The sequence below is a fragment of the Lepidochelys kempii genome, chromosome 4 (genome assembly GCF_965140265.1).
Source record: "Lepidochelys kempii isolate rLepKem1 chromosome 4, rLepKem1.hap2, whole genome shotgun sequence".
Lineage (NCBI taxonomy): Eukaryota > Metazoa > Chordata > Testudines > Cheloniidae > Lepidochelys > Lepidochelys kempii.
The window spans coordinates 118,224,524-118,238,485 of NC_133259.1; the positions used below are offsets into that span (position 1 = coordinate 118,224,524).

General features: G+C 38.7%; 1 protein-coding gene across 3 annotated transcripts in view; it reads right to left on the bottom strand.

The window, feature by feature from the left end:
• AFAP1 (actin filament associated protein 1) overlaps positions 1-13,962 on the bottom strand; it is a 168,113-nt gene that overhangs the window by 96,886 nt on the left and 57,265 nt on the right. For all 3 annotated transcript variants that reach the window (XM_073342598.1, XM_073342601.1, XM_073342599.1), the window contains one exon: positions 642-770. In XM_073342598.1, the coding sequence (XP_073198699.1) occupies positions 642-768 (127 nt within the window). In that variant the 5' untranslated portion in view covers positions 769-770. The remainder of the gene's footprint in view (positions 1-641; positions 771-13,962) is intronic.

Sequence of the window (13,962 nt, forward strand, 5' to 3'; positions counted from 1 at the left end):
GCATTCAGGCCCGGATGTTGAAACCTGGTGAATGGGGAGGGTCTCAGAGCCCAGACTCCAGCCTGAGCATTTACACTGCTATTTTTAGCCCCACAAGGCCAAGTCAATTGACGCAGGCTCTGAGACTTGCTGCTGCAGATCTTTTCTTTCTGTGCAGACATACCCTGAAGTCTCAGAGACTGGCTTCTTTTTATGAAAGTTAGGGAGGAAGGGGTTTGGAGAGAAATCAAAATTAGCATACAGAGCAACTGCCAATGCTCCATAATATAACGCTATTTTTCAGTCAATACCACCAATTGCAAATGCATTCACAATCTAAATAAAGTAACTGCTTAATTCACAGATCAGAAAAACACTGTGGTTGGCAGATTATCTGCAGTACGATAAATTACTTTGCGGCTAGATTGTGTTAACATTCATGTAGTGGAAGACACATGTAATAGCTTAGTTCCAAGCCCTTTGTTACAATTAACAATAAAAGGTAACAAAGGAAAGCACTCAGAAGCCTATATTTATTTTTTGCCTGGTTGTATGTCTTTTTGCTTTGTTTCAATTTGGCTTTCAGGGGAAAAGAGAAAAACTTTGAGCATAAACTAATTCTTCCCATTCTGCAAGGAACAAAATAAGTCTCTGACACTGACCTTTTGATGACTGTATCCTCAGGAGAATGTTAGTTATTACTGCTTTTTTCTCCCTGACAGTGGATGTTAGATATTCATGGTCCAAAAGTTCAAGAAACAGACGCAATTCAACTATTAATTCTTCCATGGCTGAAAAAAAACAACAAGAATTAACTTTTCTAAACATGTAAACTTGATTTAAACAGGCCTGTGAATTCTCTTATTTAAAAACAGACGGCTATTTCTTGTCAATTTTATTTTAACCTGTACTCTCCCCCTCCCCCAAAACCCACATATACACCAAAGATATGTCTACACTACACAGACTATACAAGCACAACTGTGTCATCATAGCTATGCCAGCATAACTATATAGTCTACATGTGGTCCTCCACACTGATGGAAGGGGATTTTCCATCAGTGCAGGAGCACCACCTTCACGAGTGACAGTAGCTACACTGACAGAAGCATTCTTCCTTTGACATAGCTGCGTCTACACTGTCAACCCATCTGCCTGTCAACCTAACTTTCAATGTAGACCAGGCCTAAATCTAGCTGGGAACATATTGCATGAATTAGCCACAGTGTCACCCATCCCACCATTAGTCTCTGGTGAACCACCCTGCTCACCCTTCCTCATAAATGTCAGAACGGAACCTGGCCGGATTTTTTTAAAAAACACTTTTTTTCTTCTTTTTAGTGTCATTTAAAATGGAAAAGGTTTTGACAAAAATTTCTAAATGCATTGACATTTGCAAAATTTTTCATTTTGGAATTTTGGGGAAAATCTCCGCCCCCCCCATACACCCTTAAACATTCCATCCATTGTTTCTGGTGGGGGGGGGGAGAAAGGACGGGATTAAAAACAAACAGGAATGTGATTTTTTTCCCCTAAAAAAATTTAAAAGAATTTTGCAAATATGAAAAATTTTATTAAAAAAGAATGAAAAAGTCTCAGCCCCTACATTTTTCATGAAATATTCCTTCCTCCTTTATTTTTTTTTTATCAGCTCTACTTAGAACATGTAAAAACAAAGTGGATCCAGATACTCAGCCCCCAAACTAAGCAGCTCCACACTCAGAGATGAGGAGGCTCACAGGTCCAAAGGTTCAGTGGGAGGTAGTTTTTGCACATAGGCCCTATGTAGGTGTCTGCACAGATAGCAAGGTCAGTCCTAGGACCACATCATTTGTCCCTGCTGTCTACGTCCAGTGCTAGCCTGGAGTGTTGACTATTACATAGTAGGCTAATTCTCCAGGCATCATCATCTTGGCAAAGAACTCTCCTCTGAGGGTGTCTAATAAGCTAGGGACAGGGTGATGCTACAGAGGCTTCTGGAGTTTGCAGGGATGCAGTCATACAAACGCTATGTGATAAATGAAGTAGTAACAGTAGGAAGAAGTGTTTGGAAGGGCTGGATGTTGTGGCTGAGAAAAGTCTCTCTCTTATTATTAGCAGAACCCCAATGTGCTAGGTTTGTATAGGACAGGTAGGAAACTTTAGTCCACATACCAAAGAACTGTAGATTACTCAAAAATGAGCAAAGACAAATACACATGTTTTTAAGGACTATTTCTTTGGCTATCAGATACACAATGGTATAAGACTTCTGAGAAAAGCATTATTAATGTGCGGGACTCTGTCTGGATTTAAAACAAAATACATACACAAAAAAAATATTCTTTATTTTGCCCCTGGAAAGAATGAAGCAGAAATAAATTTCCTTACCTACTTTGCTCCTTCCTTGCCTTCCCTCCCATCATATCCACACGTTTGTTTCCTAATACAGTATTTCCATAAAACCAGTTCCTACAGTGCAGTGAAATAAGTGACTAATCTGTTCATATGACCATCAATGTGCATATCGCAGCTTGCTGAACACTGCACATTGGTACTTCATTTGCAAATGTTTGAACACTTTGTCTTTAGAAATGGCCATCCTTTTTCAACACAGGCCTTCTCTGAGCTCATTTTTAACTCTTTCGTATTAACAGCTTTGAATTGTTTTATTCATTAAATGACATATTTCCATAGTCCATGACTAAATTACGCAATACCAATAATATAACTACATTCTTAAGATATGACATTTAATGCAAGAGTGAAGTATTACTGTGAAACAACTGTGAGCTGGAAGAGCATACTGGCTAATAGTCTCTAACTGAGAAATGCCCAGCACCCCGCTGTATCTGGTCTCACCCCGGGCTCCCTGTACCATATCTCTAGCACTGCTTCAGTCAGGATTTTTTTGAAACTGCAATAATGTTCACCAAGCTCTTGTGTATAATTGTGACCATATGTTTTACAGTATGATGTGGTCCCATTCCTGCCCCTATTGAATTCATAGAATCATAGAATATCAGGGTTGGAAGGGACCTCAGGAGGTCATCTAGTCCAACCCCCTGCTCGAAGCAGGACCAATCCCCAATTAAATCATCCCAGCCAGGGCTTTGTCAAGCCTGACCTAAAAAACTTCTAAGGAAGGAGATTCCACCACCTCCCTAGGGAACGCATTCCAGTGTTTCACCACCCTCCTAGTGAAAAAGTTTTTCCTAATATCCAACCTAAACCTCCCCCACTGCAACTTGAGACCATTACTCCTTGTCCTGTCCTCTTCTACCACTGAGAATAGTCTAGAACCATCCTCTCTGGAACCACCTCTCAGGTAGTTGAAAGCAGCTATCAAATCCCCCCTCATTCTTCTCTTCTGTAGACTAAACAATCCCAGGTCCCTCAGCCTCTCCTCATAAGTCATGTGTTCCAGACCCCTGATCATTTTTGTTGCCCTTCGCTGGACTCTCCAATTTATCCACATCCTTCTTGTAGTGTGGGGCCCAAAACTGGACACAGTACTCCAGATGAGGCCTCACCAATGTCCAATAGATGGGAACGATCACGTCCCTCGATCTGCTCGCTATGCCCCTACTTATACATCCCAAAATGCCACTGGCCTTCTTGGCAACAAGGGCACACTGCTGACTCATATCCAGCTTCTCGTCCACTGTCACCCCTAGGTCCTTTTCTGCAGAACTGTTGCCTAGCCATTCGGTCCCTATTCTGTAGCAGTGCATTGGGTTCTTCCGTCCTAAGTGCAGGACCCTGCACTTATCCTTATTGAACCTCATCAGATTTCTTTTGGCCCAATCCTCCAATTTGTCTAGGTCCCTCTGTATCCTATCCCTACCCTCCAGCGTATCTACCACTCCTCCTAGTTTAGTATCATCTGCAAATTTGCTGAGAGTGCAATCCACACCATCCTCCAGATCATTTATGAAGATATTGCATAAAAAAATAAAATTCAAGTTCTACCATTGACTTTAATGCAAACAGGATCAGGAGTCTACGACATAGCTGATACACTGCAGACAGACTGAGGGAGAAAACATGTCGGTTCATTATATTGGGAGGTACCAACCCCATCTAAGCCCAGAAGCTAAAATAATAGAAAACCCATCCATAATTCTGGCTTGTGAAGCAAGTATACAAAGAAAGATCTTTATGCAGCCACCAAGCTTTTCTGTTTATTCTCTCCCCACCACACTCAAATCAGTGCTCAGACAAATAGCACTGTTCTGAAACAGCAATGAGCTAGAGGAGCAGTCTGTATAATGACACAGAAATCAATCATGAACAAATAGTTAAGATTACATTTTTGCAAATCCCCTTCAGAAAGGCACTATTCATCTACTGAAAGACACTTATCTGCCCCATCCAAGTCTTCTATTGCCTGGCATGTTTTTCTACTTTAGCTGAGTTGTACAGCTACTTTTAAGTTAATTGTGCATTCTTTCAAGATGTATATTCCACTGTGGCTTTTAGAAAGTCTCTTTAAAAGGGTAGCAAAAAATGATAAAATATCTGCTCAAGCCCCTTCAAAAATCAGAATCTAAAAGGGATGCCTTATTTGCTTCTTGGTAAACTTGCTACTTGCTATTAGCTTGCTATTATTTTACATGTCTGTTTCAAGACAACTACATCATTTCCAGTTCCATGTGTATTATGTAGTCATTTGCACCTTTGAAAAGTGTGTGTAAAATGCTATCAAGTCAGAATGGTAGAAATTACATTTTTTTCCAACTTAAAATGTAAAAGTGTTCAGAGGAAATCTTTAAAACATTCTTGTAATGTTATATATTTTCTATTTCATCTGACTTTTCAACTGTGGGCTATCCTAAACAGTGCTGCAGGAAACCACATCTGGTTCGCAAGTTTTGCAGTAACATGAAGGTGCTCCAAATGTTGGAATCAGAAATAAGAACTCAGAAGAGGGATCAATGATTGTGTGACACTTTTAATATTTTGGTTAACAATATGACTTTATAAAATTCTGCAGACCCTTACATGACAAATGGTACATTAAAATCCAATTCCTCAGCATCATTATAAGTACTAAGTAGTATTAGCCCCATTATAGAGGGAGGATAACTTCATGTTCCAGGCCACTAAGGCTATCTGGGTTCTATTCCTGGCTCTGCCACAGACTTCCTGTATGACATTGGGCAAGCCACTTAGTGTGTGCATGTCTCTGTTCATCTTTGTAAAAGACAGGCAATGCTAAACCTATCTGAAGGGGGTATTGTGAAGATAAAATCATTAAATATTTATGGTGCTCAGATACTAAGGTGAGGAGTGTCATAGTCATTTAAACTTATAAATACGTTTAAAAATGGATAAACAGAGGGGCAGAGAGGTATTCGAATGGCACTTTTGTAGCCGGCATTGCAAGGTATTTACGTGGCTGATATGCTAAATATTCAAATGCCCTTTCATGCTTGGGCCACCATTCCAGAGGAAAAGATTCCATGCTGATGACGCTGGTTAAAAAAATAATGCGCTAATTAAATTTTGACTGAATTCCTTGGGGGAGAATAGTATATGTCTCCTGCTCTGTTCTACCTGCATTCTGCCATCTATTTCATATTATAGCAATCTTGGATGATGACCTAGCTCCTAGCACAGGCTGTTCGTTTTAAGAAGACTTTCACTACAGATTTGACAAAATGCAAAGAAGGTACCGATGTGACATTTCTAAAGACAGCTACAGCACTCGACCCAAAATTTAAGGATCTGAAGTGCCTTCCAAAATCTGAGAGGAACAAGGTGTGGAACATGCTTTCCGAAGTCTTAAAAGAACAAACACTCCAATGCAGAAACTACAGAACCCGAACCACCAAAAAAGAAAATCAACCTTCTGCTGGTGGTGAAAATGAACATGCATCGTTCCGCACTGCATTGAGTCGTTATAGAGCAGAACCCGTCATCAGCATGGAATGGTGGCCGAAGCATGAAGAGACATATGAAACTTTATCGTATCTTGTGACGCTAGCTACAACAGTGCCATGCGAACATCTGTTCTTACTTTCAGGTGACATTATAAACAAGAAGCGGGCAGCATTATCTTCTGCTAATGTAAACATACCTGAGCGATTGGCTGAACAGGAAGTAGGACTGAGTGAATTTGTAGGCTCTAAAGTTTTATGTTGTTTTATTTTTGAATGCAGTTATTTTTTTCATAATTCTACATTTATAAGTACATAATTCTACATTTATAAGTTCAACTTTTATGATAAACAGGTTGCACTACAGTACTTGTATTAGGTGAATTGAAAAATACTATTTCTTGTTTTTTTACAGTGCAAATATTTGTAATAAAAAATATGAAGTGAGCAACGTACACTTTGTATTCAGCGTTGTAACTGAAATCAATATATTTGAAAATGTAGAAAAGATCCAAAAATATTTAAACAAACAGCATTCTATTATCGTTTACCAGCACAATTAATCACGCAACTAATTGTGATTAGTTTTTTAATTGTGTGATTAATCGCAATTAATTTTTAATCGCTTGGCAGCCCTACTGATTTTACAATAAATAATACAAAAAGCTGTATAAGATTTTAAAAGCAACAACAACAGAATAATTTGCTAGATTTTAAAAATCGTTATAAATATTTCAAACACAATGTTTCTGAAATTACTTCTCATACTATCCTGCCAGGATCTGAATTTAGAGGTCTGTTTTTCTTCTGCAGAAGCTGATGGCATCATAAATACTTAAGAAAATCTATGGAATGTAGCTCCCTACTCTTCTTTAAATTTATGCAGTGCCATCAAATCTTGAAGAAACTCCATGTTTATTGAGTAGAGAATGGATGTCTCATCAATTAGAGTGATAGGTCCCTAATGTGCTCTTACACTTGTCATGCACAAATCCAAAATAATGACACCTCAGAAGGGTTTCCAACTTTGGGATTCAAAGTTTTTGAATTTTTCAAATGACAGCACATAAAACCTACACTCAGATGCCAGAAAAGGAAGACAGCAAGGTAAAAATCATCAGGGAACGACAATTACATAGTGCTACAATTTTTGTTCCAAATCAAAACTAAAATCAACTGGAACCGAAACAAAATAATGATGCAGTTATCCCAGATCTACATTTATGGGCACTATTCTAGAAACATTGTTTAAAAATAATTTGAAGTTTTCATTGCAAATTGATTTTAAAATTCGTAGGAACAGTGCCATATAGTGTACATAGTCTCCCAAGTTTTCTTAAACCAGAAGCAAAAAGACAAGAATGAGCTGATTACAATCATGTTCAGATTGTTTTTCTTCACTCAGAGTGTAGATGTCAATGGGAGCTAAGGTACAAATAAAGCTTGCTGAAAACTGGTCTGGTGGTTTTAAAAAGGTTATGGATGTTTAATAATAGATTAAATTTATATTTAGTTTCCAAACTAGAAAAGCTTTGGAACATTAGGCTGGCTCAAAATTTGTGTCCTTTCAAACTACTGAGCTATTTCAAAAGCTCATTATCTCAGACTCTGGATTGTCTAATTTTAAACATTTATATTTAATTTCCCAAACTGATTTTACTCAAATGTGGTTGCCTTGTACATCTGATTAAGACCAGTCTTCAGGTCAAATATGAAAACTATGTATTGTAATTTAGTGTATTTACATTCATTTGAAGTTCCAATTTGTGTATTATCTAATTAAGGTCATACAGAGAGGCCATATTTTAAGACACAACACAAAGACACATATTTTAAGGAATAAGAGTTGATGTTGAGTTTTCAACCTTACTGCTGCGTTTACTGACTTTTCAGACCTTGGACTTCAAGGCCATAACCTTGTCTTAATACTAGTTTTTACATGAAATACATTAAATTAAAATAAAATATATACACCCTCCCATAATGGTTAAAATATTTTACACACAGAAAGATGTTTAAGGATGTGATACAAACTACAGGATAAGTATAAACAAAAATGCTCCCCAGCCCCCACACTACTTGGAATCACTTTAAAACACGGACATTTTCCACTCCAAAATTCAAGACTCCATTTCCTGTGAGCAGCTACGACACCTGGCAGACTTAGGGTTAGAGGCCCAAGACTAATGCTGTTAAAAATATACAAAAGTATGAGGAAAAACAAATCCATGTCTTTCAGATGACCACATTTTTGGTTTTAGACAGTTTTTTTAGGTCTAGCACTTGCAAAAACCTGAAACACACAGAAAACAGACTATACCAATCCACCACCTGAATTTTCAAATCAGCATTTTATCCTAAAGAAAGGAGCACAGAGAAGCTGCCTGCAAGAACTAGTTTATCAGCATGACCAGGGTATGAATTAATGTCTGCTACCATGGAACTAAGCCCATTTCTACTGAAATGAGCTCATCATCGTAACCATTAAACTGTGTCAGCTTCTAATCTACCCATGAGAGTGTTTTAAAAAAAAAAAAATGGGGGGGATGGGGAATCTATGAGGAAAGCATGAGGCTGAGCCTGTGTTTTATATAATCTGTTGTACACCCATTACAACTGCCAGATGGTGGAATAAGTTCCTTTCACGGCTCCTTCCTGACCATAAATGGCAACGGCCCCCTACAGAAACACATGATTTCTGGAAGCAGGCAGTAATAGCAGATTCCACATTAGGAACAATTCTTACTTTTCCCAACACACAACTGGGAGAAATCTACAGTAACTGAAAACTGCGTCATGATCCTACTAGCAGGACAATAACCTGTTCACAATAGCTAGGCAAATGGACATTGTTTCCCTATTTGCCTCCATCTTTTCAAGAGATCTCTAGAGACCCTTTAAAATGCTCTTCTTTGATTTAGCTAGAGAGACTTCAGCACCTTTTAAATATGACACTAATGTGATCTCTTCCTCTAAATAGTGTAAATAATGGAGGTGGAATAAATGAAAGAGGAGGCTGCTTCCTCCTGAGCATTGCCTAAAAGACTTAAGAATGTTCCTAATGGAACGTCTACACTGCAATAAAAAACCCGCGGCATGGCTGCAGCTGGCTCTGGTCAGTTGATTCGGGCTTGTGAGGCTCGAGCTATGGGGTAAAAATTGCAGTGTAGACGTTCAGGTTCAGGGTGAGTGTAGTGGATGTTGTACTTATGAAGTAAGCAGATTCTCTGGGTCCAAACCCTGAATTTTCACAGGGACCAGAGGACAAAAGGTGGAAAAAAGGCATCAGCTCTATGGGATGGTGATGTTTATTATTATTTGTATTATGGCAGCATTAAAAGGCTCCAAGAGAGATTGTGACTCCACTTTACAAACACATAATAAGAGACAGTCCTTGCCCCAAAAGCTTACAATCTAAATATACAAGACAAATACAGGGGAGGGGTCTAAATTAGCTACTGCCACCCAAGAAAGAGACCTTGGAGTCATCCTGGATAGTTCTCTGAAAAAAAAATCTGCTCAATGTGCAGCAGCAGTCAAAAAAAACTAACAAACGTTAGGAACCATTAGGAAAGGGATATATAATAAGGCAGAAAATATCATTATGCCACTATATGAATCCATTATACACTCACACCTGCATGCAGTTCTGGATGCCCCATCTCAACAAAGATATATTAGAATTGGAAAAAGTACAGAGAAGGGCAACAAAGATTATTAGGATTATGGAACAACTTCCACATGAAGAGAGAATAAGAAGATTGGGACTGCACATCTTACAGAAGAGACAACTAAGGGGGACGGGGGGAAGATATCATACACGTCTATAAAATCATGAATGGTGTGGAGGCAGTGAATAAGGAAGTGTTATTTAGTCCTTCTCATATTCAAAGAACCAGGTTCACCCAATGAAATTAAAAGGCAGCAGGTTTAAAACAAACAAAAGGAAGTTCTTCACACAACACAGAATCAAACTGTGAAACTTATTACCAGGCCAAAAATATAACTGCATAAAAAAAAGAATTAGATAAGTTCAGGGAAGATCGGTCAATCAATGGCTATTAGTACGGTTGCCAACTCCCCAGGATGGGCCTGGAGTTTCCAGGAATTAAAGATTAATCTTTAATTAAAGATGTCACGTCATGAAACTTCCAGGAATATGTCCAACCAAAATTGGCAACCCTTGCTATTAGCCAAGGTGGTCAGGGATGCAACCCCGTGCTCTGGGTATCCCTAAACTTCTGACTGCCAGAAGCTGAGACTAGAGGACAGGGGATGGATCTCTTGATAATTGCCCTGTTTTGTGTGCACCAGCCATTGTCAGAAGACCCAGTATTGGACTAGATGGACCACTGCTCTGACGCAGTATGGCCATTTTAATATTGTTATAACTATCCCGAGGATGAAGTGAAACACGGATAAGATCCCTCAGCAGGGCACTTTATCCCCAGAATAATATAGGTGAGCCCAGCTAAAAAAAAAAAATAGCAACGATCCTTTATTCCAAACCTGAAGCCACCCAGATTGTCACCAACTATCTTTCCAAGCAGCATGAAGAACAGTAGAGACAAAAGACATAGCCACCAAACACTCCTCCTGCCTCATACATATTTATGGTAATCCTTAATGAGCACCATTACAGTTACAACCCACATGTATTCCTCCTTTTTTGTTTCTTCCACTTCAGTCTTCAAGGCACTGGCTTGTACAAACTTAGGTTTCCAAATAAATAATCTGAACTCCTACTGCTGAAGTCAAAGCATTAAGGCAATAAAACAAGAGGTGGGAAAGCAGATAAGGAATGTTTGGGCAAGAAACAAAGTAGCCAAAAATCCTGCTCACTCATCTACAGCTGTTTGACTGACAGACTCACTGGAGTGTAATCCATTATATAGGGCAGATGGATAAGGCTTTTTTTTCTTTTCTTTTCTTTTAAGTACAGTTCAGTGTTTTATGCACTACCACAGATTTTAAAGAAAGTCTGCTTTTAAACAAGTTCATAGAATCAGAAAAATCAAAGAGCTTGTGATGAAGAATTAATATTATAATTATTTAACATAATATTAATTGTATAAATTAAGCTAGTTGTAACAATGTGTTGCACAAATAAGAAATTTCAGTAACTAAGAACAGAAATGTAAAGCATAATCCACTTAAGTTTTTGAAGTTTTCCTCTAAAGATATATTTTTCAAGCAAAAAATGTTTTTTTTCCTCCCCAAAATATACTCTGAAAAGTACAGACATATGGATCTCACTCCACCTTGGAGTCCAAACTAAATAGAAAGCCCAGGCCATGCTTATTTTTCAGTGAATTTTGTTTCACTTTCCTTTCCAGATTCCACTATTCTTACCAATGAAGAAATTTGAGTTTCTTACATTGCAGCGTCTCCGTTTATTTTGGTTCACATCATCTTGTCACCATGACATTCCAAGTCTTGCTTCATAGCTCATACACTAACTCAACTCCTGTGTTGCATCGAACCACAGAAGATAAGCAACTGTTACAGTACCAACAAACACACTCAGGCAATGAAGTCTCATATGCTACAAAAGGTGGACAGAAATTATGTGATAGAAGACAAAAGCTCTGCCCCAGACTCCAGATCTCAGTAGCAGATGGTGGCCAGATACACAAAAAAGACTCGAGGATATGGGTAATGCATGTTAAATAAAATAAATTAAAGCATACAATGCACCCCATGAGCTCATATGGACCCTGCTTGAGGACTGCCTGCTTATCTGTTTTTAGGTCAGGATCTCTGTTACTCAAAGAGCAAAAATGTCAGAAAGCAAATTAACTAATTCAATTGAAACACAAACTAATGTAACGATGGAGGGAGACATACATAGAAGGCAACCACTGGATTTTTCAGTGTAATGTTTCTATTTTTGTACTAAGCAGTCTAATTCTTGTAACAGTACCTCAATCACCAGCAGCTAACACTTAAAACCTCTTTTACATTCATAGGCATGTATATTTTAAATCGATTATCTTCCATGCAAACTAGGAATATTTTGTATTATGTGAATTTGACATTAAAGCTTCTCTGAGTATTTGTCTAGTCTGTTACTAATTTAAAAAGGGGAATCAGATGATAAAACCAGAATACGTGGGACCATATCCAAAAGTCCTTCCACTCACTTTTGACCAAGAAAGGGTGAAACAAAAAAACAAGTTAGGACTTCAGGGTCTGAACCACAGTTTCTATCAAGAACAGAAAAAGCCCTAGAAAATACACAGGGGAAAAAACTTGCACAAGACTGATTAAACATATAGATCTTTTCCATCTCCAGTTTCCTACCTTCTCTGGTATTTGGCAAATCTTATGTTGCCTGGGCTGTCAAATATAGCTGTGAGTGTAACAGAAATTTAAAGCAGAGCCTTTGAAAAAGTACATAAATTCCCAAGAGGTTTCAACAAGTCCTCCAAAACAGCAAAGTCTCAAACTATATCAACATTGCACACTAAAGAATGTTATGAAGGTTGCAAAGTTAAGCATTCAAAAGTTTGGAAATTCCTGAATTTAAAGTTGCCTATGCAATCATAATTTGGCCCACTTGTACATTTGCATTATCATAGAATATCAGGGTTGGAAGGGACCTCAGGAGGTCACCTAGTCCAACCCCCTGCTCAAAGCAGGACCAATCCTCAATTTTTGCCCCAGATCCCTAAATGGCCCCCTCAGGGATTGAACTCACAACCCTGGGTTTAGCAGGCCAATGCTCAAACCGCTGAGCTATCCCTCCTGGTATAGTCTTTAATTATATGAACTCCATACTTTATATAAACCACACACTTTATTTTCCACAGGAACCCTGCCACACTCCGTGCACAGGATGATGGTGCTTGCTTAATGAGCGGCTATTCTATATTTTGTTTTCTCCTCATTATTCAGTGTGCAGCCCAGGCCTCATTTACTGCACAACTATTCAAACCCTACTCTAAAGGCAGAATTAATTTTCTCCTGGGTTTCTCTATGGCATTCATTACTATAGTATGTGAGTGCTTCACAAATATTAATGAATTTATTTTCACAACACCTCTGTAAAATAGGAGGTATTATTATCCCCATTTTACAGATGGAGAATTGAGACAAAGATTAAGGTCAAAAGTTTCCAAAGATTAAGGTCAAAAGTTGCATTTTGGGTCTTTTAGATTGGTACGACCCAGAGCATTTATGGTATTACAGATCTAAACCAACAGCTTAAAATCAACTCCAAAACTAAGACACAACCAGTGCAAATCACTGAGAATTGGTTTAATGTGCTTGCAGAAAAGATATGCCCAACTTAACAAGTGGGCCACTGAGTTCTACACCAGCTACAGTGTCCAGGTGGATTTAAGATGTAGTCCCATATAGCATGCATTGGAGTACACACAGAGGGATCTCCTGGCAGCGGAGCTGCTGCAGTTCTACCGAGTAAGGTAGGGAGCAGGATTCTGGGAAATCAAGCATTACTGGATGCAAGAACCCTCTCCATAGCCATATACAAGAAAGACTGGATGCAGAACCACAAAGCAAAACCCACTCAGAGACTTGCTGTGTGAAAGGGGTCACCAGTAAAAAAGTTTGAGAACCTCTACCCTAACCAGTTGTCCCTCATGGTTTCTTTTTTCTCTCCTCCTGGTTATGAACAGCATCAATGTGGGGCTTGGACAGTGCAAATTACCAAAATTTGCATTAAGATACATTTTACAATCTACGGAGACAAAGCAAAGGAAGTGAAACGAAGTATGTGCAGTAACTCAGAGCCCAGCCACTCTTCTAAGACAGTTTGTGCGGGGTGCATACCACATGGCATTAAACTAAGACCAAATAGTTTAGAAAGCTTTACTTTAGAGATCCACTGTGCTGGTAGCACAATGGACTGGAGAGGAACAGGAACTCTGGCAGCATGGATTTAGTGTCAGCTCTCTACGAGGTTTGGGTCAATCCCGAAACCTAAAAATAAGTCCACATCAGATATAATGTCTAGGCACAAAGGCATAACCAAGGATGGACCCTCATTATTGACTTTGAAATTCCCTGGGCCAAATCCTCAAGACCAAAGACTAAGCTCTGAAAATGTGCTTGCAATTGCAGCTATTTGCTCACACACAAAAAACTGATGAACATGTAC